This window comes from Parasteatoda tepidariorum, chromosome 7 (genome assembly GCF_982258835.1).
Source record: "Parasteatoda tepidariorum strain Cologne lab strain chromosome 7, Ptep-v5.0, whole genome shotgun sequence".
NCBI lineage: Eukaryota > Metazoa > Arthropoda > Arachnida > Araneae > Theridiidae > Parasteatoda > Parasteatoda tepidariorum.
The window spans coordinates 43295171-43317976 of NC_141761.1; the positions used below are offsets into that span (position 1 = coordinate 43295171).

At 27.6% G+C, this 22806-nt stretch overlaps 1 protein-coding gene across 4 annotated transcripts in view; it reads left to right on the top strand.

Moving 5' to 3' along the window:
• LOC107455093 (uncharacterized) overlaps positions 1-22806 on the top strand; it is a 64119-nt gene that overhangs the window by 36731 nt on the left and 4582 nt on the right. For 3 of the 4 annotated variants that reach the window (XM_087167745.1, XM_087167748.1, XM_087167747.1), the window contains 16 exons: positions 593-737; positions 1443-1555; positions 2485-2629; positions 3338-3450; positions 4380-4524; positions 5230-5342; positions 7326-7489; positions 10309-10417; positions 11669-11815; positions 13029-13163; positions 13515-13643; positions 14783-14911; positions 16719-16823; positions 18358-18493; positions 20158-20183; positions 22365-22508. In XM_087167745.1, the coding sequence (XP_087023871.1) occupies positions 593-737; positions 1443-1555; positions 2485-2629; positions 3338-3450; positions 4380-4524; positions 5230-5342; positions 7326-7489; positions 10309-10417; positions 11669-11815; positions 13029-13163; positions 13515-13643; positions 14783-14911; positions 16719-16823; positions 18358-18493; positions 20158-20183; positions 22365-22508 (1998 nt within the window). The remainder of the gene's footprint in view (positions 1-592; positions 738-1442; positions 1556-2484; positions 2630-3337; positions 3451-4379; positions 4525-5229; positions 5343-7325; positions 7490-10308; positions 10418-11668; positions 11816-13028; positions 13164-13514; positions 13644-14782; positions 14912-16718; positions 16824-18357; positions 18494-20157; positions 20184-22364; positions 22509-22806) is intronic. The other variant, XM_087167746.1, reaches the window with a different exon arrangement.

A 22806-nucleotide genomic window follows, 5' to 3' on the forward strand; every position in this document is an offset into this window, starting at 1 on the left:
GTTTGTAGCATTATCTGTTAGACTACTTTTTATGTTGAATGTAATAAATATTTTTTTGCTGGTAACATCATTTAAACTAAAAGTAAGTTGAAGGTATTTTCGGACAAATATTATTTTTAAAGAACTAGGCAATGTGGGAATTACGAAAACTGTTAATACGTTCAGACAGTTAAAGGATCAAATTTCTTGATTTTCGTTGCCCCAGCTGAGATTTCTTCATTTCTGGACGGCAATTTCCCTATCCTTTGGGTCACCATGGCTCTACATGCAGTATATTTCTTTCATATATTTATAGTTAAGGAATAAGTTCATATTTTGGTAGTTTTTAAATTGTGCAATTTGATCCAGTAACTTCATTTACGAAAGATTCCAAATATATTTCTTAAGATACATAATATTTCAAATTTTGTATGTTTCTAAATGTAGAATAGGCATTCTATAATTTTTTTTCCTAAAAAATGAATTATTAGTAAAAAAAACGTTTCCTTCAATAATAAAGTTTTATCTTAAATAAAATTTTTCAAAATTTTTATGCCTGAGGCTTTTAAGATCGATAACATAATACAATGTTTTTAAATAACGATTTATCTAGGTTGGATTGGAACAAATTGTGAGAATTCTTGTGTTCAAGGAAAATACGGGAAGGACTGCGAAGTAGATTGTTTGTGTAAGAATGGTGCAAAGTGCAATCATATTGATGGGACATGTGAATGTGCTCCAGGATATAAAGGGATACGGTAAGTACTGATCTGATTCACGATCATAAGATATGAAGAATGATTTGAAATAAATAAACGCATTTACATTCTTATTGATCTAAGCATGTGCTTTGATTGATGGAATATCAATTTCCATTTATTCTTAAAAAGCGGTGTCAGGGGTCGTAAATGAAAGATTCTTATTACGTATTAAATTAAAATATTTATCAGGTTCGTCTATTTTAATTGAATGAAATGAATTTAGAAGTTATGTGGAAATTCTTTCAACAATTATATCCTCTTGTCAGACTTATAAAAATATTCATAAATTTTTATTAGTTATTCTATTTTTATATAAATATATAAACTTATATATTAATTCTTAACAAGATCTCACAACGGCCAACAGCAAAAACGAACATATAAATTAAAAGTGGTCGGTATATTTTCGTTACTTTGTAAAAAAGTATTTTAATATTATCAAATTTTTTTCTTAAGAGAAGTGAATGATAAAATATGAAAGCATTTTTCCTAAGTAGTGACTAGGTGTTTTGCAGAGCATCAATTGAAATCATTCAAAATATTATATAAGTTGGGATGGTATTTATAGTATAGTTGAAGAAAAAATGTTCATTGTTTAATGAAAAAATATTTTTGCTAGATCAAACATTATTTTTATATAGTAAACAATCATTATTTAATTGGTTTTGATGAATTTATATTAATTTTATTTTGTTTTTATAGGTGTGAAGAAACATGTCCAAATGGCACATGGGGATATTACTGTTCCAAAAACTGCACTTGTCAAAATGGTGCTTTATGTGATCCTGTGTTAGGAAAGTGCAATTGCACACCAGGTATGTTTTGCTCTCCCTAAGCAAAGTATTGAGGTCGAAATATATTTTTAAATAATGGTGTCCTGAAAATAATAAGAAAATATCTTTTCAAGTTCTTTTAATAAATTTGAAGTGACTCTCGGATATCAAAGTTCAAAAACGTAAAAAATGTAAGTTTAGTAGAAAGTTGGACAAACTATCTAGATAAAAAAAAATCAAATTTAATAAATTTTATAAAGTTTTTCTTTTTAATTTTTATCTTACCATTATGAGACCGAAACGGTATTAGAAATAAATTTTGAAAACTTTTAATGTCTTTTTTTCAAGCAAATATTGAAGAATATTGAAATGAAAAAAAGTTTGTAGCATTATCTGTTAGACTACTTTTTATGTTGAATGTAATAAATATTTTTTTGCTGGAAACATCATTTAAACTAAAAGTAAGTTGAAGGTATTTTCGGACAAATATTATTTTTAAAGAACTAGGCAATGTGGGAATTACGAAAACTGTTAATACGTTCAGACAGTTAAAGGATCAAATTTCTTGATTTTCGTTGCCCCAGCTGAGATCTCTTCATTTCTGGACGGCAATTTCCCTATCCTTTGGGTCACCATGGCTCTACATGCAGTATATTTCTTTCATATATTTATAGTTAAGGAATAAGTTCATATTTTGGTAGTTTTTAAATTGTGCAATTTGATCCAGTAACTTCATTTACGAAAGATTCCAAATATATTTCTTAAGATACATAATATTTCAAATTTTGTATGTTTCTAAATGTAGAATAGGCATTCTATAATTTTTTTTCCTAAAAAATGAATTATTATTAAAAAAAACGTTTCCTTCAATAATAAAGATTTATCTTAAATAAAATTTTTCAAAATTTTTATGCCTGAGGCTTTTAAGATCGATAACATAATACAATGTTTTTAAATAACGATTTATCTAGGTTGGATAGGAACAAATTGTGAGAATTCTTGTGTTCAAGGAAAATACGGGAAGGACTGCAAAGTAGATTGTTTGTGTAAGAATGGTGCAAAGTGCAATCATATTGATGGGACATGTGAATGTGCTCCAGGATATAAAGGGATACGGTAAGTACTGATCTGATTCACGATCATAAGATATGAAGAAGGATTTAAAATAAATGAACGCATTTACATTCTTATTGATCTAAGCATGTGTTTTGATTGATGGAATAGCAATTTTCATTTATTCTTAAAAAGCGGTGTCAGGGGTCGTAAATGAAAGATTCTTATTACGTATTAAATTAAAATATTTATCAGGTTCGTCTATTTTAATTGAATGAAATGAATTTAGAAGTTATGTGGAAATTCTTTCAACAATTATATCCTCTTGTCAGACTTATAAAAATACGCATAAATTTTTATTAGTTATTCCATTTTTATATAAATATATTAACTTATATATTAATTCTAAACAAGAGCTCACTTCAACCAGCAGTTAAAAACGAACATATAAATTGAAAGTGGTCGGTGCAATTTCATTACTTTATAAAAAAATATTTTAATATTACCAACTTTTTATCTTAAGAGAAGTGAATGATAAAATATGAAAACATTTTTCTTCATTAGTGACAAAGAGTTGTGCAGTGCTTCAATGGAGATCTTTCAAAATATTATATAAGTTTAGATGCTATTTATCGTATAGTTGAAGAAAAAAATGCTCATTGTTTAATAAAAAAATATTTTTGCTAGATCAAACATTATTTTTAAATACTGAACAATCATTCTTTAACTGATTTTCATGAAGTTTTATTCATTTTATTTTGTTTTTTTTAGGTGTGAAGAAACATGTCCAAATAGCACATGGGGATATTATTGTTCCAAAAACTGCACTTGTCAAAATGGTGCTTTATGTGATCCTGTGTTAGGAAAGTGCAATTGCACACCAGGTATGTTTTGCTCTCCCTAAGCAAAGTATTGAGGTCGAAATATATTTTTAAATAATGGTATCCTGAAAATAATAAGAAAATATCTTTTCAAGTTCTTTTAATAAATTTAAAGTGACACTCGAATATCAAAGTTCAAAAACCTAAAAAATTTCAGTTTAGTGGAAAATTGGACAAACTATCTAGATAAAAAAAAATCAAATTTAATAAATTTTATAAAGTTTTTCCTTTTAATTTTTATCTTACCATTATGAGAACGAAACGGCATTAGAAATAAATTTTGAAAACTTTTAATGTCTTTTTTTCAAGCAAATATTGAAAAATATTGAAATGAAAAAAAGTTTGTAGCATTATCTGTTAGACTACTTTTTATGTTGAATGTAATAAATATTTTTTTGCTGAAAACATCATTTAAACTAAAAGTAAGGTGAAGGTATTTTCGGACAAATATTATTTTTAAAGAACTAGGCAATGTGGGAATTACGAAAACTGTTAATACGTTCAGACTGTTAAAGGATCAAATTTCTTGTTTTTCGTTGCCCCAGCTGAGATCTCTTCATTTCTGGACGGCAATTTCCCTATCCTTTGGGTCACCATGGCTCTACATGCAGTTTATTTCTTTCATATAATTTATAGTAAGGAATAAGTTCGTATTTTGGTAGTTTTTAAATTGTGCAATTTGATCCAGTAACTTCATTTACGAAAGATTCCAAATATATTTCTTATGATACGTGATATTTCAAATTTTGTATGTTTCTAAATGTAGAATAGGCATTCTATAAATTTTTTTCCTAAAAAATGAATTATTAGTAAAAAAAACATTTCCTTCAATAATAAAGTTTTATCTTAAATGATATTTTTCAAAATTTTTATGCCTGAGGCTTTTAAGATCGATAACATAATACAATGTTTTTAAATAACGATTTATCTAGGTTGGATAGGAACAAATTGTGAGAATTCTTGTGTTCAAGGAAAATACGGGAAGGACTGCAAAGTAGATTGTTTGTGTAAGAATGGTGCAAAGTGCAATCATATTGATGGGACATGTGAATGTGCTCCAGGATATAAAGGGATACGGTAAGTACTGATATGATTCACGATCATAAGATATGAAGAATGATTTGAAATAAATAAACGCATTTACATTCTTATTGATCTAAGCATGTGCTTTGATTGATGGAATATCAATTTCCATTTATTCTTAAAAAGCGGTGTCAGGGGTCGTAAATGAAAGATTCTTATTACGTATTAAATTAAAATATTTATCAGGTTCGTCTATTTTAATTGAATGAAATGAATTTAGAAGTTATGTGGAAATTCTTTCAACAATTATATCCTCTTGTCAGACTTATAAAAATATTCATAAATTTTTATTAGTTATTCTATTTTCATATAAATATATAAACTTATATATTAATTCTTAACAAGATCTCACAACGGCCAACAGCAAAAACGAACATATAAATTAAAAGTGGTCGGTATATTTTCGTTACTTTGTAAAAAAGTATTTTAATATTATCAAATTTTTTTCTTAAGAGAAGTGAATGATAAAATATGAAAGCATTTTTCCTAAGTAGTGACTAGGTGTTTTGCAGAGCATCAATTGAAATCATTCAAAATATTATATAAGTTGGGATGGTATTTATAGTATAGTTGAAGAAAAAATGTTCATTGTTTAATGAAAAAATATTTTTGCTAGATCAAACATTATTTTTATATAGTAAACAATCATTATTTAATTGGTTTTGATGAATTTATATTAATTTTATTTTGTTTTTATAGGTGTGAAGAAACATGTCCAAATGGCACATGGGGATATTACTGTTCCAAAAACTGCACTTGTCAAAATGGTGCTTTATGTGATCCTGTGTTAGGAAAGTGCAATTGCACACCAGGTATGTTTTGCTCTCCCTAAGCAAAGTATTGAGGTCGAAATATATTTTTAAATAATGGTGTCCTGAAAATAATAAGAAAATATCTTTTCAAGTTCTTTTAATAAATTTGAAGTGACTCTCGGATATCAAAGTTCAAAAACGTAAAAAATGTAAGTTTAGTAGAAAATTGGACAAACTATCTAGATAAAAAAAATCAAATTTAATAAATTTTATAAAGTTTTTCTTTTTAATTTTTATCTTACCATTATGAGAACGAATCGGTATTAGAAATAAATTTTGAAAACTTTTAATGTCTTTTTTTCAAGCAAATATTGAAAAATATTGAAATGAAAAAAAGTTTGTAGCATTATCTGTTAGACTACTTTTTATGTTGAATGTAATAAATATTTTTTTGCTGAAAACATCATTTAAACTAAAAGTAAGTTGAAGGTATTTTCGGACAAATATTATTTTTAAAGAACTAGGCAATGTGGGAATTACGAAAACTGTCTAATCTATTTTTTATGTTAAATATCTATATTTGTATTTCTCTTACACGGCGACAAAAAAGCCTCATTTTAATTCCCCGAATGGCAACGCTAGAAAATCGACCAATGGTTGCCACTAAAAATGTCCCATGCCAAATCTAGCTGAGGTGGCTCAACATATAGCGCTTTTAAAACCGGAAACTGAAATAACCAGAGAGAGCATTCTCATCAAGTGTGATCAGCTGATGACAACCTAAACAATATGGAAATGAATGGGGGAAAACTGGATCCTACCACGTGATTTTCCGGCCAATAAAAATGCACCGACAACAATGGAAAACAGTGTCAGACCATTATGATTTTATGTTATATAGAGAAACGTTTTCCTATAATGCTAATCCTTTTTTTAAAAAAAAAAAGTTGTTATATATCATAGATTTGAATGATTGTTATGTATTCTTAGAATTTTGTGCATTTGCAATGTACCTAAGCTAGTAGCGAGAGAAGCGTGCTTGGTTTGCGAAGCAAACCATATAAGATTGCGTAGCAATTTTTGGGGGTTGGCGAGCGTTAGCGAGTGGGGGGCACAGCCCTTTAATATTAAATTTTTTTTTTTGCTGATAGCATCATTTAAACTAAAAGTAAATTGAAGGTATTTTCGGACAAATATTATTTTTTAAGAAAACCTGACAATATGAGAAGCAATGCTGAATGCCATTTTAACCACAGCGTATAAAATCTTAATTAAAGCACTATAAGAAATACTGTTTTTTCACCTAATCTTCAATTCAAATTTAAAAGCTAAGGTTAATATCAAGGATTGTTTCTGGTAATTTTTAGAACCCTTTAGTCTTAAAACTGTCAAAACTCAGACAAACTATTGCAATATTGTATGCACGTTGTGATTTCCTTTAAAATTATTAGTTCTAGTTAATTAAGTAAGCACAAAAAACATAAAATAGAATTCGATCGACCATATAAAAGTTCGATATTAACGATTAAAGTCTTTTTTAATTGAATTAGTTTGTTAAGTTTTTCGTAGTAAATATTTTTTAAGCATTATCACCAATTACTTCAATAGACATTTTAATTTTAAAATCTTATTTCTTGTCACCTTGTCGGTGTTATTTTAAATGAAATTTTTTCTACAGTTCTTTTCCAAAAACAACACCATTTCATTTCTCATGGTTAAGAAGGTATAACAGCACTCTGGTAAAGGTATTGCAGTAAAGCATCCCACACAGAATTTTTTGAGAAAATAATAATTTTTTTTTAAATGTAAGTATAACAATTAAGAATAATATTTTTTTTAAAAAACCTATTTTGTTTAGAAATGATGTGCAGTTAGAGAAAATGTTTTTAGAGAAAGTTATATTTCATAGTACTTAAAATAACTAATCCTAAATATTCCTAGTATAAATATGAAACATTAGGTTTGCGCATTTAATTTTTTTGAAGACATTGTTTATGTAGAGAAGAAAATATCATCATTGCCGATTTTTTTCTTTGTTAACAGGTTTCGTTGGTGACAGTTGTGAGAAAAGATGTCTAAAAGGTACATATGGTTATCAGTGTCTGAATCAATGTAAATGTGAAAATGACGGACTATGTGACGCAGTTAGTGGACATTGCAAGTGTCCATCAGGTTTTCATGGACAATATTGTGAAAATAAATGCGCGGTAATTTGATAATAAGTTATTTAGTTTTAATTTCTGAAATATGAAATAAATATTACGTGAAGATTCATAAATGGTTGAAGTAAATTACTTAATCGAAAATTGAATAAAACTAAAGATATAACTTAAAATGGAGACAGTTTATTTCTTTTCACGCATTTAAGAAAATAAAATGTGTTGAATTCTTTTATAAGTTTTATCACTCTTTAAAATTTATTTAAATACTGAGATTAAATCTAGGAAAATATTTCTCCGTAATAAAATGCTCCGTAATAAAAGTATTTTATTACGGAGAAAATAAATCTGGTGCGAAGTCAATCAATATAATTATAACAATTCCTTAAAATCAACGTTTCTCAATATCTGTTCATGTTTTATGCATGTTTTAGGAAGTTGAATTTGATCTATTTTATTTGATATGCTTCATATTATCATAAAATAGTAATTTTTAACTCTATTAGTGAACATTTAATTTAATATTTATATAAAGAAAACGTAACTTATAAAAATAATAGAAAAATAGTTGAAAAGCATTTTACCCTTCAATATTTTTATTGTAAGTTAAATTACTTTAAATTTTGCTATACATTTTATCATAAAATATCTTACATAGGTTGCAATTTTAAGACAGCAAATCGATGATATTTTTTGAATATTTATATTGATTAGATATTAAATATTGAAACGTTTTACAATAATAATTTTTGACTATTAAATAATATGCAAAAAAAAATTTTTTTTTTAAATACGTTACATTGATAATTCTATCTCATATTAGTTAGAAAAATACTAAAAATTCCTATTTTTATTTACGAATGCTGAATAGCCATTTTTAATGTTCAATCGAATTAATCATCGCGGAATCGCTGGTAAAAATGAAAATAACTAAAAAAACGAAATTAAAAAAAAAAAAAGAACAAAAGAAATATGTTCGTTAAATCAGATTGCTCGTTGAACTCGATCCTGATAAGTCATTAAAAATAAAAGCTATAAAATACATACATTTACCAGAAAATGATTAAAAGTGGGTTACCGTTTTTTGCCTTTTATTTACACTGAAGGGGAAAATGTGTAAGCTTTATGCTTTTTTTTCGAAAATTATTTGACATTCAACACTTGCTGCTCTCAATCCGTAACCCCTAACAATATTGATAGCGAAAGTTGAACAAAATCCAGGTGTACCACTCCGTTAAACAAGGAAAAGATATTTTTTTAAAGTTTCACCTTTTTTTTCCCACGAAAAAGAAAAGAAAGATTTAATAGTAGAAATAATATTTTACGTTTACTCATTATTAAAATTGTAAAACGTTGAGCAGATCGGACATTGATTCACAAACATTTGTATTGAAAAATATGAACATCATATGAGCAATGAGAACAACGTCCATGCCTAAGTCATAGCAATTACTGCGCACAATTTATAATTCCGTGACATAATCTTGTGATTCATGGTGAAACAGGTGAAAGACTTTTGATAAAATGGACTACTACGTTTCAGCTATTCGCTAATTGTAAACTGTAAGGCGAGGTCAGGCACATGTTTTGCGGGTTTCAAAACAGATATTTTCACATACTCCAACCATAAAATGCGAAAGTTGTATTTCCATAGTTAATAAAATTTTTGAAATGACCTTTTGCATTTAATTTTAGTTTTAATTTCGATTATTTTAAAATCTAATTTCATGAATATACTTGAATATTAACTTCAATTTGCTTTTTTAGTGCTTATTCAATTGATAACTATACATTCAGTGCTTTGCATAATTAGTACTTATTTTATTATTATATTATTATTTTATTATTTTAATATGCTTAATGGAGTTGATAAAAAACGTGTCTGAGCACAAATAAAGATACTGTCCATTTCAGTACCTTTATTTGTGCTTTAGCCTCGTTTTTATTTTTGTTTTACTCAACGTAACGGAAAGGTAACTTATCCTCTTTTTATAAATAATGGAGTATAAAGTGATTTTTTAAAAATTATTTTAAGAACACTGATTTTTTGTGATGAATTTATCGGTTATATCGGGCCCTAAGAATTCCTGATTCTCGACTTGAGGACTGACTTGCGATTGATTGGGAACGATTTGAGACTAAAGGAATAGAAATGAAATGTGTAAGTCTCTTGTAAGGAAAAACTGGAGAATCTGAATTATGAAAGTTTGGTTTCTATTGAAGCAATTATTTATTTATTATTATTTATTTTTTTTGCATTTTATGAAGCAAAGGCTTTTTTGGCGTATCTTTTATTTAAGAAGAAGAGATAATTTACTAAATGTTCATCGTTACTTAATAAAGTTAATTATTTCAGTTGATTGTTTCATTTAAATTGAAAAGCACTCATTTTACTGAAATTTAAAGTTGTGAAGCTTGGTATGTAACAATTCATTAATGTTTTGAACAATTTAAAATATAGTGGGTTTTTAAAATTTTTTCTAGCAAATGAAATTTTTACGAAGAGACAAATTCTCTTTCTCTTGCAATTTTAATAAAGTTTTTCCAGATAATTATGTAAATTGTATTGTTAAATATGTTATTATTACTATTATTATTAAATATATATTAATATATCGTTATATTCGTAATAGTATAGTTTAATGTTGTTCTGCTTTTAACACTAAATCAACCAGTTCTGAAAAATTTCCTCGTTTTACCTGGGTTCTCGTTAAATCTGGGCTCGCAATAACCAAATCAACATATGTTGCGTAATTACAAAGGAGTTTTCTTTTAAATATGAGTTGAAATCAGCATTGTGATATTTTTGTTCAAAACAACTATTTTTAATTTTTAAATTACTTTTTTTTCATTTATTTGAACCATAGGAAGGCTTTTATGGATTAAATTGTGCACATGCTTGCCTTTGCTCTAAAAATACAACTGTCAATTGTCATTTTATAAGTGGAGCTTGTTACTGCATACCTGGATGGAAAGGTTTGTAACGATCGAGCCTATTTTTAAAATTTTGTAATTTAATCTTGAATGTAGGAGATCTCGACAATTTTTTGTTGTTGTCAATTCGTCTTTTTTTTTAATTGGACAGTTCTCAAAATCGAAAGCAACCCTGCCGAAAGGTGCTTATTTATTTATTTTTAAATTTTCTTAGAATTGAATAATTTAGCTATTCACTTTAAATGATATGGAAAACACCACATGGCACTCTCTATATGAAAGAAGAACCGATGCCTCTATTTTACTTGATTGCAACTGTAAATGAGTAAAAACGATTACTTACAGATAAATTAATTATCATGCGTCTTCATGGCTTTTTACTAAGTACATATTGAAATTCATACTATAGGAGATATTGTTCTTACTACATTTTTTGACATCAGTCATTGAAACTGTATTAATTAATAATAAAAATTTAGTTACTTTAATTGAATAACTAAATTTTTATTTGATTTTAAAAATGGAAATTAATCATAGAAAAGTAAGGAATATTTAATTGTGTAAAAATCATTGTTTTACTCGAATTGTTTCATATTCCTTGTTTTACATTAGCCCTTAAATTAATTATTTCCAAAAAGAGAATTTTTTTATATCTGAATTTTTAGTAACTATTTACTAAAATACTAAATAAATATTGAGATTAACATTGATAATTTAGATTACGTTAATTAATAAGAAAAAATTAAATCTAATGCTAAATTTTCATTTGATGCTGGAATCATTACTAATTATAAAAAGAAGTATATACTCTCACTGTTTAAAATATTCTCCTAATGTTATTGTTCTGCATGAGCCCTTATTAATTTAGCTGTTTCTAATAAGAATATTTTTAGTACTAAGTTTTTAATAATTTTATTTCTATAAAAAGAAAAAAAATGTTTTTACTATATTAGTTTTGTATTAGTATATAACTTCTCCGAAAAATTGCAGAGCCTAATAACGTTACGAAAAATCTTCTAAATTTTTTATTTGCGCTATTTTCAACAAGACAAAAAGCTTAAAAAATTCTTAAAAACCGAAAAGAAAAGCTTTTTATCAACTTATTTATGAGCACACACATATGCTTTAGTTTAACTGTTACTATTAAAACAATGATAACTTTATATAACATTTTATTAAAAGCTTATTTTTCACACATGTGCATTGTGCATTCAGCATCAAATATATAAATTTTTAAATTAAAGAACTTCATTTTTTGTAAACAAAAATTTTATAACAAAAGAAGTTTTTTAGGAGCTCTCTGTGATGAGCAATGTGATCATCCTACGTGGGGTGAGAATTGTAACAACACTTGTCCTTGTGAAGAGAATATAAGTTGTCATCATGAAACAGGAAAATGCTTGTGCGAAAGCGGGTGGACTGGTTATAATTGTTCTGAAAGTAAGAAAAAAATGTCATTAATGATTTTATCATAAAAATATATATTCTTATTTTGATAGAAAAATTTAGTTTATTTTCATTAAGAATACTGTGCGGCTAACACAAGAGCTCCCCAGACATCAGTTTTGCATGCTGGTGGTTACTGTGGTTACGAGGAAGTATCACTTCAATAGTCGTTTAGTTCAATAGTTTATTCGTTTCACTTTGATGTAGGTATGTTCTTTCAATTCTCTCCCACCAGAAGAGGTTTTACTCTTATTTTTCACAATAAACAACTACTGACTTTCAATAGGGAGAAGCTCTCGTGGCAGCTGAATAGTAGACAAGGCGTGATGGGTGAAGCTTCTTAACTGTTTCATTTTCAATGTCTTTTTCGAATTCTGTTCCCTTCTCACACCGACCACAGTGTTGACGCAAAATATCATCAGTGGTAGATGATCATGGGTTAGAATCCCCTTGCCATGGCTAACTGTTGGAGTCAGTGGAGGATCTTTCTCCATGTAACGTAGATGCGAGTTAGTTACATCAAAAAGACCTCCACGGAGGCAAATTTCTTATAATACTTGATCCAGAAGTTCCCTTGTCTTCTGGATTGAGTTCAAAATTACAAGGCTTACGGAGTTGAATATCGGTAGTATTAAACTCAAACATGGATTGAATATTCAATGTTGGTTATAAAATAAGACAAAATCATTGTTAATAGAATTAAGGCTTCGTTTTTTTAAACGATTTCTGCTTCTTTGTGTTTAAGTAAGAACACCTCAGTCATTAGGTAGAGTTGGAAATCTGGCTCTCCTTATATTCACCAAAATAGAGATAAATACTTTTGATTTTGTTTTAAAAGGTTTGTTGATATTTTACTTTACTGCATCACAAAAAAGTAAATCACACTTTGTTCTAAGAAACATATTTCCATTATTTACAGTTCATATTATTTTTCTGAAAATTTTTTTAATTTTGGAGTACAATTTTTATTTTGGAAATAATTTTTATTTTAAATTGTGGATTAAATTGTGCCGTTTTTATCCGTTTCTGCATTGCTTTTACTTTGTTTCGTTAAATTTTTAACATAAATATCCTAAGATTTCTGTTATTAATTTCAGTTGGGTGTTTTAGATATCACAGAACTTTGTTGAGTGTGTGAACAATATTTATGATTTGCCATAATTTTGTTTAAACAATTTAAGATTTGAGCTTTAATTTCTTTACATAGAATGTGCATATGGGGCATATGGTGATGGTTGTGATAGATTATGTCCCGATTGTCCATACGGGAATGTTTCCTGTCATCATATAACTGGGTGGTGTGACTGTCCTTCTGGATACACTGGACCTTTTTGTGAACAAAGTAAATATCTTTTGCTGGTATGGTATATAATTTTTGCTAATATAGTAAATAATTTATTTTTTATGAATGTTTTTGAAAGCCAATAGATTTTCGATAACCATCACTTTATGGAGTCACATAGGGTATTAAGTAATTAGTATATGAACATAGTGAATACTTTTTGTTAACAATGTAATAAATTTTCTTAAAGAAGAAAAAAATCTGGATATAGTTTTTTGGACAGAGCAAGTAATTTTTAAAAACAGTGAATAATTTTGGTTCATAATTATTTTTTAAATTTCTAATTTCTGCAATAAATTTTTTTTAAGTATATTTATTTAAATATGTCATTCATTTTTTTAAAAAATTTAGTTTGCCCAAGAGGAACATGGGGAAAGAGTTGTCAAAATACATGCAGCTGTCATTTGGGAGGTGATTGCAATCCGATTTTTGGTAATTGCATCTGCCCGTCTGGAAGAACAGGTTCAGATTGTTCTTTGAGTGAGTTTTTAATTCTGTTTCCATTTGAGTAAATGTACCTTGAAACTTGGAATAACTTTCTTATTGTATAGAATTTTCTTATTAAATATATAAGCATTACTCAGTACTTCTTTTTAGCTTTAATTTGGTAAATAAAAATTATTAATATTTAACTTAAAACCTTAGGATGTTGCTATTTTAACAAATGCTACTTTTTATTTAAAAATTACTATGGTTTTTATTCTTAGAACGTAGCATAATGACTAATACGAGTAACTATTACATAACACGGAGTTTTAAAAGTTTAAACATAGCATTTCCTAATCAATTTTTTTGTTATCTCGTATTCTATTTTTGACTTTTATACAAATCGGGTATATACAGCTAAATTAGTAACGTCAATTTGCTACGGTGAAAAAAGTCAAATATTGATTTGTTTTCAGCTTACTTTAAATCTTTAACCTCAAGTATTTCATGATATTGAATGGAACTTGAAGAGAGTGAAACATACAAGAAATAGAAAGCAAAGTAAAATCAAAAGGACTTCCTATAAATTTGCAATTATATCGCCTGTATCAATAGAAAAAGTTTTCAAAACTCACATGACTTTAGAACGCTTCAACATTTTGGAATTATAACGATAACTGACAATAGTGAGTTGTATTGGCGCAAGGGATAGAGCTCAATTTCAATTGGGGTGAAACAAGTTCGAATCCCAGCTAAGGCTCGTCTATACGAATTTCGAACTTAGCACGTACTGACCACAGTGCTGACGTTAAAATATTTTTAATGGTTGATGGATAATGAGCTAGAGTCCCCTTAATGTCTAGTCTTTTTTCCGGTTTTCTTCTCCATGCAATACAAATGCGGATCAGTTCCATCAAAAAGTCCACCACGAAGGCAAATTTATTCCAGGATTTCTCTTGTCTTCTGGATTGGATTCAAAATTACAAGGTTGCGGAGTTGAACAAACTTGAAATTTTGTCGACTGTTCAACGCGATTATATATATATTTAAAAAAAATCGACAATGATAATTTAAAGATAATTTTCTTTAAATGCATTTTTTTCGAACTTTTACTTACAATTTAAAATTTTAATTAATTTTACGTTTTAAAAATAGAAAACTCTCACTTCATTATTGAATTTTTTTCGAAACAGCTTGTTCAAATGGAACGTATGGTCTTAACTGCGCATCCCAATGTCTTTGTTATAATGACGGAAGCTGTGATTCTCACTCAGGAATTTGCAAATGCAAACCAGGATGGATTGGATCCCAATGCCAAAAAGGTGATAAAAATCTTTAAGCAAAAATTTGTCTACAGTGGTTTTCTTTTGAAACCATTTACAAATGTTACTCAGCAGTTGTTAACAGTATGTTCTATTTATACTGTATCAGCCAGTAGCTCCACACAAATTATTTACACTTTAGGTGTATTTGTAGGGAGATTTTATTATAGACCATGTCAACCTTCATCTATCAAAAGGTACCTTATGATAGAATCAAGTTAACATGTATTATATACTAGTGATTTGGTACTTAATATTTATAGTGGTAGTTACGCCACATATTTACATTATGTAGTGTACGAATTGTTTGTTGCATGTATAGTTGAATGGTTGGTTATTTTATGGCATTTTTTTTGATTTATTTGAATTGAAAAAGAAAAGAAAAAATAATTGAATAAATAAATATGTTTTGCACAAGTTTTTACATAATTTTTCTAAAGTGAAATTGTTCATTCCGAAATATCGCGAAATGGAGCCATATGGAATATTATAAACTTTTTGAAAAAATTAATGCATTAAAAAAGTAAAATGTATAATTTTGGAAATTTATCACGTTTTTCTATAAATTTAAATATTCAAAGTGTATGTAAAATTTGGTGATCTAAAAGTAGTACCTATTTGCACTTAATGAAGAAAAAATGAAAAAGAAAGACTAAGGAAAACTTACACGTGTACATTTATTATTCTTTGTGAAAATTGTAACCATTTTAAGTCTTTAGTTAATCAAAAAAAATTTTATTAATAACCAAAACTAATTAAACATTGAAACAAATTTGTATTTTTAAACAAAATATTTTGGCATTTATGAAATAAGGTCAATACTATTAGTATAGTCAAGATTTCAAGTTTAAAAGAAAAGATTGCCAATTATTTTTTGTGGAATTCGGGGAGTAGTTTCATATTTCTAAATAATATATTTCTTTAGCATTGCTTATGAATTCTATAGTTAAATGATTTAAAGCCATTTAGTTTTGAGTATATAATATAAAAATTCATAAATCCTGTTTTATTACGCTTCGTATCTTCTGAACTCATTTTTTGAGAGGAATAAAATGCATTTCTTTTTATTTTGTAAATCTAATGGAATAATTTTGAGAATAAATTAGTGTGAACATGTATGCTTGGAAGTTACTCTAATATATATTGGAAACATTTTATAAAGGTTTTAATTACAACAATTAGAAAAAAGGACTGAAAAATACAAAATGAACTTTAAAATATGTGCAAAAATACAATAAATGGTCCGAATTTCTTTGTTCAGTAATTTGAAAAAAAAATTTTTTACACATTTAATTTGTTTTCCTTGGCAGTAATAAAAAAATTATTTCGAGAAAAGCAATAATAATTTTAAGTTCAGTTTATAAATTTATTGAGAAAGAGACAATCGTAGAGCAACTATCGTTATTTTGTGCATGCAACTCTATAGTTACATATGTCTTAAATGAAGAATAAAATACATAAATGTTTCAGTTATTAACATTTTTAACTTTTTAAAGTCTTAACATTTTTCTCTCTTAATTTATTCTATTTGGTAGGAACAAAAGTTTTAAATTCGGGAAAAGCTGTACTAATTTGAAACTTTGTTTATAAACTTGTTGCGAAAGTTGCAATCAGAAGCAACAATCGTTATTTATTGCATGAATTTTTAGATTTTCAAATATTAAAAAACGAATAATAAAATACCTATGGAATTATAACTTATTTTTATTTTGAATTCTTACCTTCTTATTACTACGAAAAATGATTATTATTTTTATGAAAACAGCCTATCAATTATACTAAAAGTTTATTTTTCACTCATTTATAGCTTGCCCTGAAGGATTATATGGCAATAGTTGCAAGAAAATATGCAAATGCTCCTCTGCTCAGCTCTGTAATCCTCAATTAGGGTGCATAGAAACGCCTGTTCAAGGTAAGTCTATTTCTAGTTGGTCCAAAAATGAATTAAAAGACTTTTATATTTATTTATTTTTCTAACAAATAATCCTAAAATACTTCAATACATTATTGCATTCATACATAATTCAATACCTAATTTATAATTATTCCGACCCATAAAGAAATCATTTATCGTAAACAAGAGAGCGCAGAATATGTAATGTTAGCTTACATAAACTATGGAACTGATGAAGGATATCGCAAGTGGTAAATGGATTAGGGGTTATTCAGCTCCCACTAAGACGTTTTCATAGGTTTCCTCTTCTTCTTGGAAAAGCAGATAAATTTTGCTAATAAAGTCCTTCAGAAGGCTATTTTGTTTCACTGCTTATAACTTATGCTTCAAACCACTGCTTCAAACTTATAAAAAATAGAATTCAGTAGAGTTGAACATTAAGATCCACGAATTTACCAAGTAAATCGGTTCATCAATGATTTATTAATACAATTAAAACCAAAAATCGCATGAGTGAAATCTCACATCATGTTAGATGCAGAAACATAAAAAAAACTCAGTGAAAAAAGAACTTTTGAAAATTTGGACAACTAGAATTCTTATCATTTTTACCAAGAGTTTAGTAAGGCTCCAAAAAACCAATGGTTTTTCTGATTGAATTAAAATGAACCTTTTTTTAAGAAAATAAAATGTAATGTAATCCTCATGAAGTTAAGCTCTTTTGAAAACCGTTTGAAAGAATAATCGTTGCCCTCCTAGCATTTCATTTGATTTTTATCTCAACTATTGAATATTTCAACTTCATACTTTAATTCATTATTTTCTAATAAATAAAGAATAGAATTATTCTTAAGTTGCTTTCATTTAATTTTTTAAATTTAAAATAAATTTCTGATTTCAATTCTTTTCGGTCTTTTAAATACTAAATGTCAAAGCGTTTTTAATTTGTGAATAAATTGAATATAGGCTATGAAAAATCGAATATCAAATTTATAAGAAATATTTAATTTTTAAAAGTTTACCATAGCATTTTTTAAACGTCAGAGAAAGGTAAGTCTATAGTTTATAGAAATGGTAAATAGAATGGCAAAAAAAAATAATTGGACAGGATGCTACGCAATCGAACGTGTTTTATCTCTTATAACTATTCCAGTTTTTATCAATTGTTTCAAAATAAAAAGAAATCTATTCAATGACAGCACAAAAATTATTTATAAATAAATAGGATGAGGAAAACTTTCAGCTATTAGTCGTGTAGTATATATTAGCTAGTAATAGTGCAATAAATCTACTATCCAATAATAATGTTAAAAATATAACACTTATATTGGTTCCTAAGTATAAACTAGATATTTACAGTGGTGAAAATGCTCGGTGTAAATTGGCCATAAATTTGCATTTTGGCCCTTCTGTTATTTTTAATATTTTCCAGTAAACTTATATTTGGGAGCAGAACTATTGAAAAATACAGCACATTTAATGTTATAATAGCATAATTAAAATATAAATTTGAAATTTACATAAGAATTATTATGGGAATTCCTTTATGTAGGTTTCTTCCAAGACAATAATCGATTAGCTCATATTTTGAGTATTTCATGTGGAGGGTTTTTTCTGAGCATGTTACTCATAATACTTGGATGTTTGCTTTGTAAAAGAAAAAGAAAAAGATCTGAAAATATTCAACTGTAAGTATTTTATTGTATTTCTAATTTAGTTTTTCACTATTAACAGATTCAATGTCGCACCCTCTTTCAGATAACGAACTAAAAGCGGTAGACTTCCAAAGAAAAAATTAGTATTTTTAAGCATCGCCTACTTTTCTCTATCGACAATGACTGGATCAAGTCCATTCACAAAAATTTCAGTGAATTTCAAGGATAGGAAAATTTCTATTCTAATTGATTTTGCGCTAATTTAAGAGGCGGACATAGTCTGTTCGTAATGCTGTAACAGTTAACGAAATTAATGTGAAATTTACACTAAAGCCCAAAGTATAAACATGTTTTAGTCATTAATTCTTTAATCATCACATTATAATCTCAATTAAAAGTTTCCAGTTTAAGTAATTCTTACTATAATTATTAAATACCATTTGGCTGTAGAAAAACCACACGCTTATCGTTTAGTTTTTTTTTTTTAAAAATGAGTGAAAAATGAATCAGTGAATTTCAAGGACAGGAAAATTTCTATTCGAGTTTATTTTGCGCTAATTTAAGAGACGGACATAGTCTGTTCATAATGCTGTATCAGTTAACGAAAGCAACGTGAAATTTGCACTAATGCTCAAAGCATAAACTAAACCTTTAATTATCACTTTATAATCACAATTAAAAGATTCGAGTTTAAGTAATTCGCAAGATAGTTATTAAATACCATTTGACTGTAGAAAAACCACACGCTTATCGTTTAGTTTTTTTAAAAAAATGAGTGAAAAATGAATCAGTGAATTTCAAGGATAGGAAAATTTCTATTCGAGTTGATTTTGCGCTAATTTAAGAGACGGACATAGTCTGTCGCAATGCTGTATCAGTTAACAAAAGCAGCGTGACATGACAAAGCCCAAAGCTTAAACTTTCTTTAATCATTATCTTTATTATCACTTAATAATCACTTATCACTTATCTTTAGTTATCAATTAATAATCTTAATTAAAAGTGTCGAGTTTAAGATCTGTTCATTAGACGGAAAAAAATATTCAGAAAAAAATCGTACGTCAGATTCCGAAACTTAAAATATTATTTGTACTAATTAGCATTTCTGAGATCACCCCTAGTTTCGAACCATTAAGATTAAATCCCAAGCAAGTGAAGATCCGATCATTAGATTAAACACTATTCCGGGTGATTCCTTGTTTTATTTTCGCTCTGTATTTATCGTTCAGTGATAAATTCATTTTCAGTGATAAAATCATTTTCTCTTGTCTTTTTTCTGTGGTGCAATGGAGATTGAAAATTATAAACCTCGTCATGATTTTATTACTTAATTTAAGAGATTTTGTTGAAGTGTTTCTTAAATAAATATTTAGATAGTAATTTTCTAAGAAAATGATGCACCTGAGCACTTAATTTTACTAGAACACAGAGTTTTTGACGGATTTTTTGTTCAAGATTCTAGATATGAACTTTTTTTTTGCTCTATTTATCATTAAATAAATTCCAAATAATAATAATAACAGTTCTTGTATTACTACAATTATTTTTGAAAAAAAAATTATTTTAATTTAGACTTTTGTTAAAAATGTAGATATTATTGTAGATATACGTTTGAGATCTATTCTGAATCTCTATACTGAATTAAGGAAATATGTCTTCTATAATTTTATATTTATATTTTTCCTTTTTTTTTCCAGAAAACAGCTTTCTAGACAAAGTCCTGGTAAGTAATCATAAATGATGTTGTCCATCGGTGTAAATAAGTAAAGCTTTTTTGCAAAAAAATGTTTTTTTTTGTTCAATACTAATTGTAACATGAAATAAATAAAGCATGTATTCCTTATTTAATAAGTTCATTGGTTTATTTGTAAACGAAATTGATGGTAAAATTTGATTGTATTGAATTTTAAATTTGAATTTTAGTAATAATTAACTAACAGCATCAACTGTAGCAAAGTCAGTTATTATCTCACTTCATCTGGGTCTATTAGTAAAAGGGAAATTATTTTATGTATATTTCAAGTTGTTCTCAACTTCATAGCAAATATTGCTCAAAAACAGTTCCTTTTTGATTTTCATCATATTTTCTCCCTTCGAATAATACCTACTTCGAAAATAATAAAAGTGATATAAGCAAGCTGCAATGCAAAATGTTATTTTCCCCTTTATGGCTTGTTTTTATACGGGAAAAAAATTCTGGTCGAACTATTGTACTGCATGGTAATTACATTCATTCAAAAAATATAATTTTGGTTAATAAAACCAAAATATACGCTACATAAATAACGCATTTGATAATTTTGGTAAATTCCGTATGGTTATCGGAAATTCTGATTTTCAAAATTATAGTTTTTATTACTACACATTTAATAAAAAATAGAGAACTGAAATTAAATTTAACTGTATAAATGGTTTTAATGCCATTCTCTAAGGTATCATGATGAAATTACCAAATGTTACCACAATTACCAAATTTTATCACATATGATAAATTTAAATTTTATTATTAATATTACCATAATTATGACCAAACCACTTCGACAGAAATTACCGAGCTTTTTGGTGTTCCCATAGAGCAAGAAACTAGGTAAATTTTACCATATTTTGGTATTTTTGACCAATTTTTTTATCAGTGTAGGAAAAAGAAATTTATGAAAAGAATTTTAGGAAACAACAATCAGGTCTAAAGATCTGTTTAAGCATGTAATATAAACTGAATTCTTAAAATTTTTTAAATAATTAATTCTTGTGATAGTTTTATTTCATTAAAATTGTTTAGGTTAAATTATTTACAATTAATGAGCAATATAATGAGTTATAGATCGAACAATTCCTTATGTATTACGTAAAGAATTCAACATAACATTCCACATTATTTTTATATGCAATTATTTTCTCATAATTTGCCCAAAGCATGTTAAACAGATGTCTAATAAACATTTCCACTGTTAGTCCCTCATTGAATTGATCGTAAAGACACGATTCCCCATATATTCCCGAAATCAAGCATGACTGGCTACTGTCTGTGAAAGAGACGGTGACCATTTTGGGCAGCCTGCGAAGGGACACAGGATGCTCGGTACCGGTCCTGTTTCATCGTAAGCTTGGCTTCACACTCCGGTCATCGGGCCACCAAAACAGAGGATCAAAATTGAGATGATATGTCTCCGGATCATCCTTAGATAAGTTTCCTTGATCGTCGCCAATAGTATGTTCTGCAGTTATAGTGCGATGCAAATAATGTAATACTACTACATTCTCACTATTGTCGTCCTAGTTAAATGCATTTTTTAACAGTTGCTGCCCAATATAAATATCTAGAATTTTGATTAACATACTGTTATTTTTGAGCTATTGTGTAATTATTGAGTTGTTGGGTTTGCATAAAAATTTAATTTCTAAATAGGAATATGTCTCCGGTTCATCCTTAGGTACGTTTCCTTAATCGTCACCAATAGTATGTTCTGCAGTAACAGTGCGATGCAAATAATGTCGTACTACTACATTCTCACTATTGTTGTACTAGTTAAATGCATTGTTTGACAGTTGCCGCCCAATATAAATATCTAGAATTTTGATTAACATACTGTTATTGTTGAGCTATTGTGTAATTATTGAGTTATTGGGTTTGTATAAAAATTCAATTTCTAAATAGGAATATGTCTCCGGTTCATCCTTAGGTACGTTTCCTTAATCGTCACCAATAGTATGTTCTGCAGTAACAGTGCGATGCAAATAATGTCGTACTACTACATTCTCACTATTGTTGTACTAGTTAAATGCATTGTTTGACAGTTGCCGCCCAATATAAATATCTAGAATTTTGATTAACATACTGTTATTGTTGAGCTATTGTGTAATTATTGAGTTATTGGGTTCGTATAAAAATTTAATTTCTAAATAGGAATATCTGATTGTTCAAATCTGAGGCAAAATGAAGAGAATGGAGAGTGTGCCGAAAGCTGTTGTGAAAACTTATATCAAATCCCTGATGTCAATAAGGATAATCTCTCAAATTTACCTAATGGAAATGCAGCAAGTAAGAAAAGTAAGGGTTTTAGCAAGTTTCAAAAACACAATTATGCTTCAATTATCTCGTATATGCCAAGACCATCCGGAAGTTTAAAAATGCTTAAGTATTTGAAATTGCAGAAAATTGTTGAAAAATATTGTTTGCATAAAATTAACTGTAAAAGAAAAAAAACTGCAAAAGAAAATTTCATGTTCTTAGATATAAGATAAAGTACAGTAATAGCATTATAAGATTATTGTGACCCATTCTTCGTAAGGTATGAAAAGAAAAGGAAAATAACCAATAACTTTGTATTGAACAACGCAACAAAATT